This window comes from Apaloderma vittatum, unplaced genomic scaffold (genome assembly GCF_000703405.1).
Source record: "Apaloderma vittatum isolate BGI_N311 unplaced genomic scaffold, ASM70340v1 scaffold31553, whole genome shotgun sequence".
Classification (NCBI taxonomy): Eukaryota; Metazoa; Chordata; class Aves; order Trogoniformes; family Trogonidae; genus Apaloderma; species Apaloderma vittatum.
This window is the reverse complement of record NW_009709221.1, coordinates 1-432: the sequence shown is the minus strand read 5'-3', so window position 1 is coordinate 432 and position 432 is coordinate 1. Positions and strand designations below refer to the sequence as shown.

At 63.2% G+C, this 432-nt stretch overlaps 1 protein-coding gene across 1 annotated transcript in view; it reads left to right on the top strand.

The window, feature by feature from the left end:
- Positions 1–419, top strand: part of MATK (megakaryocyte-associated tyrosine kinase) — a gene marked incomplete at both ends in the record, with an annotated part of 3,045 nt that extends 2,626 nt beyond the window's left edge. The window contains 2 exons of the mRNA XM_009866842.1: positions 113–186; positions 295–419. Coding sequence (XP_009865144.1) covers positions 113–186; positions 295–419 — 199 coding nt within the window. The remainder of the gene's footprint in view (positions 1–112; positions 187–294) is intronic.
- Positions 420–432: the final 13 nt, after the last annotated feature.

Here is a 432-nt window from a genome sequence, read left to right as displayed (position 1 = left end):
TCCCATCTGGGGACTGCGTTGGATGGATGCCGGGGACTGCAACCCCATGGAAGGCAAAGTCTCCAGACAGCCCCGTCTCGTCGGTCCTTACACGTTTCTCCTCCTCTGTCAGGGTAATCTGGTGAACTTCTTGCGCACACGGGGCCGGGCGCTCGTCTCGACCCAGCAGCTCCTCCTGTTCGCCCTGTGAGTCCATCTCCCTCTCTCTGGGCTGGGGACCGGGGCTCTGTGTCCCACTGGGCAACCCGGTGGACACGCGGTGACACCGTGCTCTGCCTCGCTCGGCCGCGGCAGGGACGTGGCTCAGGGCATGGACTACCTGGAGTCCAAGAAGCTGGTACACAGAGACCTGGCTGCCCGCAACATCCTCATCTCCGAAGAGAACGTGGCCAAAGGGAGCGATTTCGGCTTTGCCCGTGGTAATCCCGACGG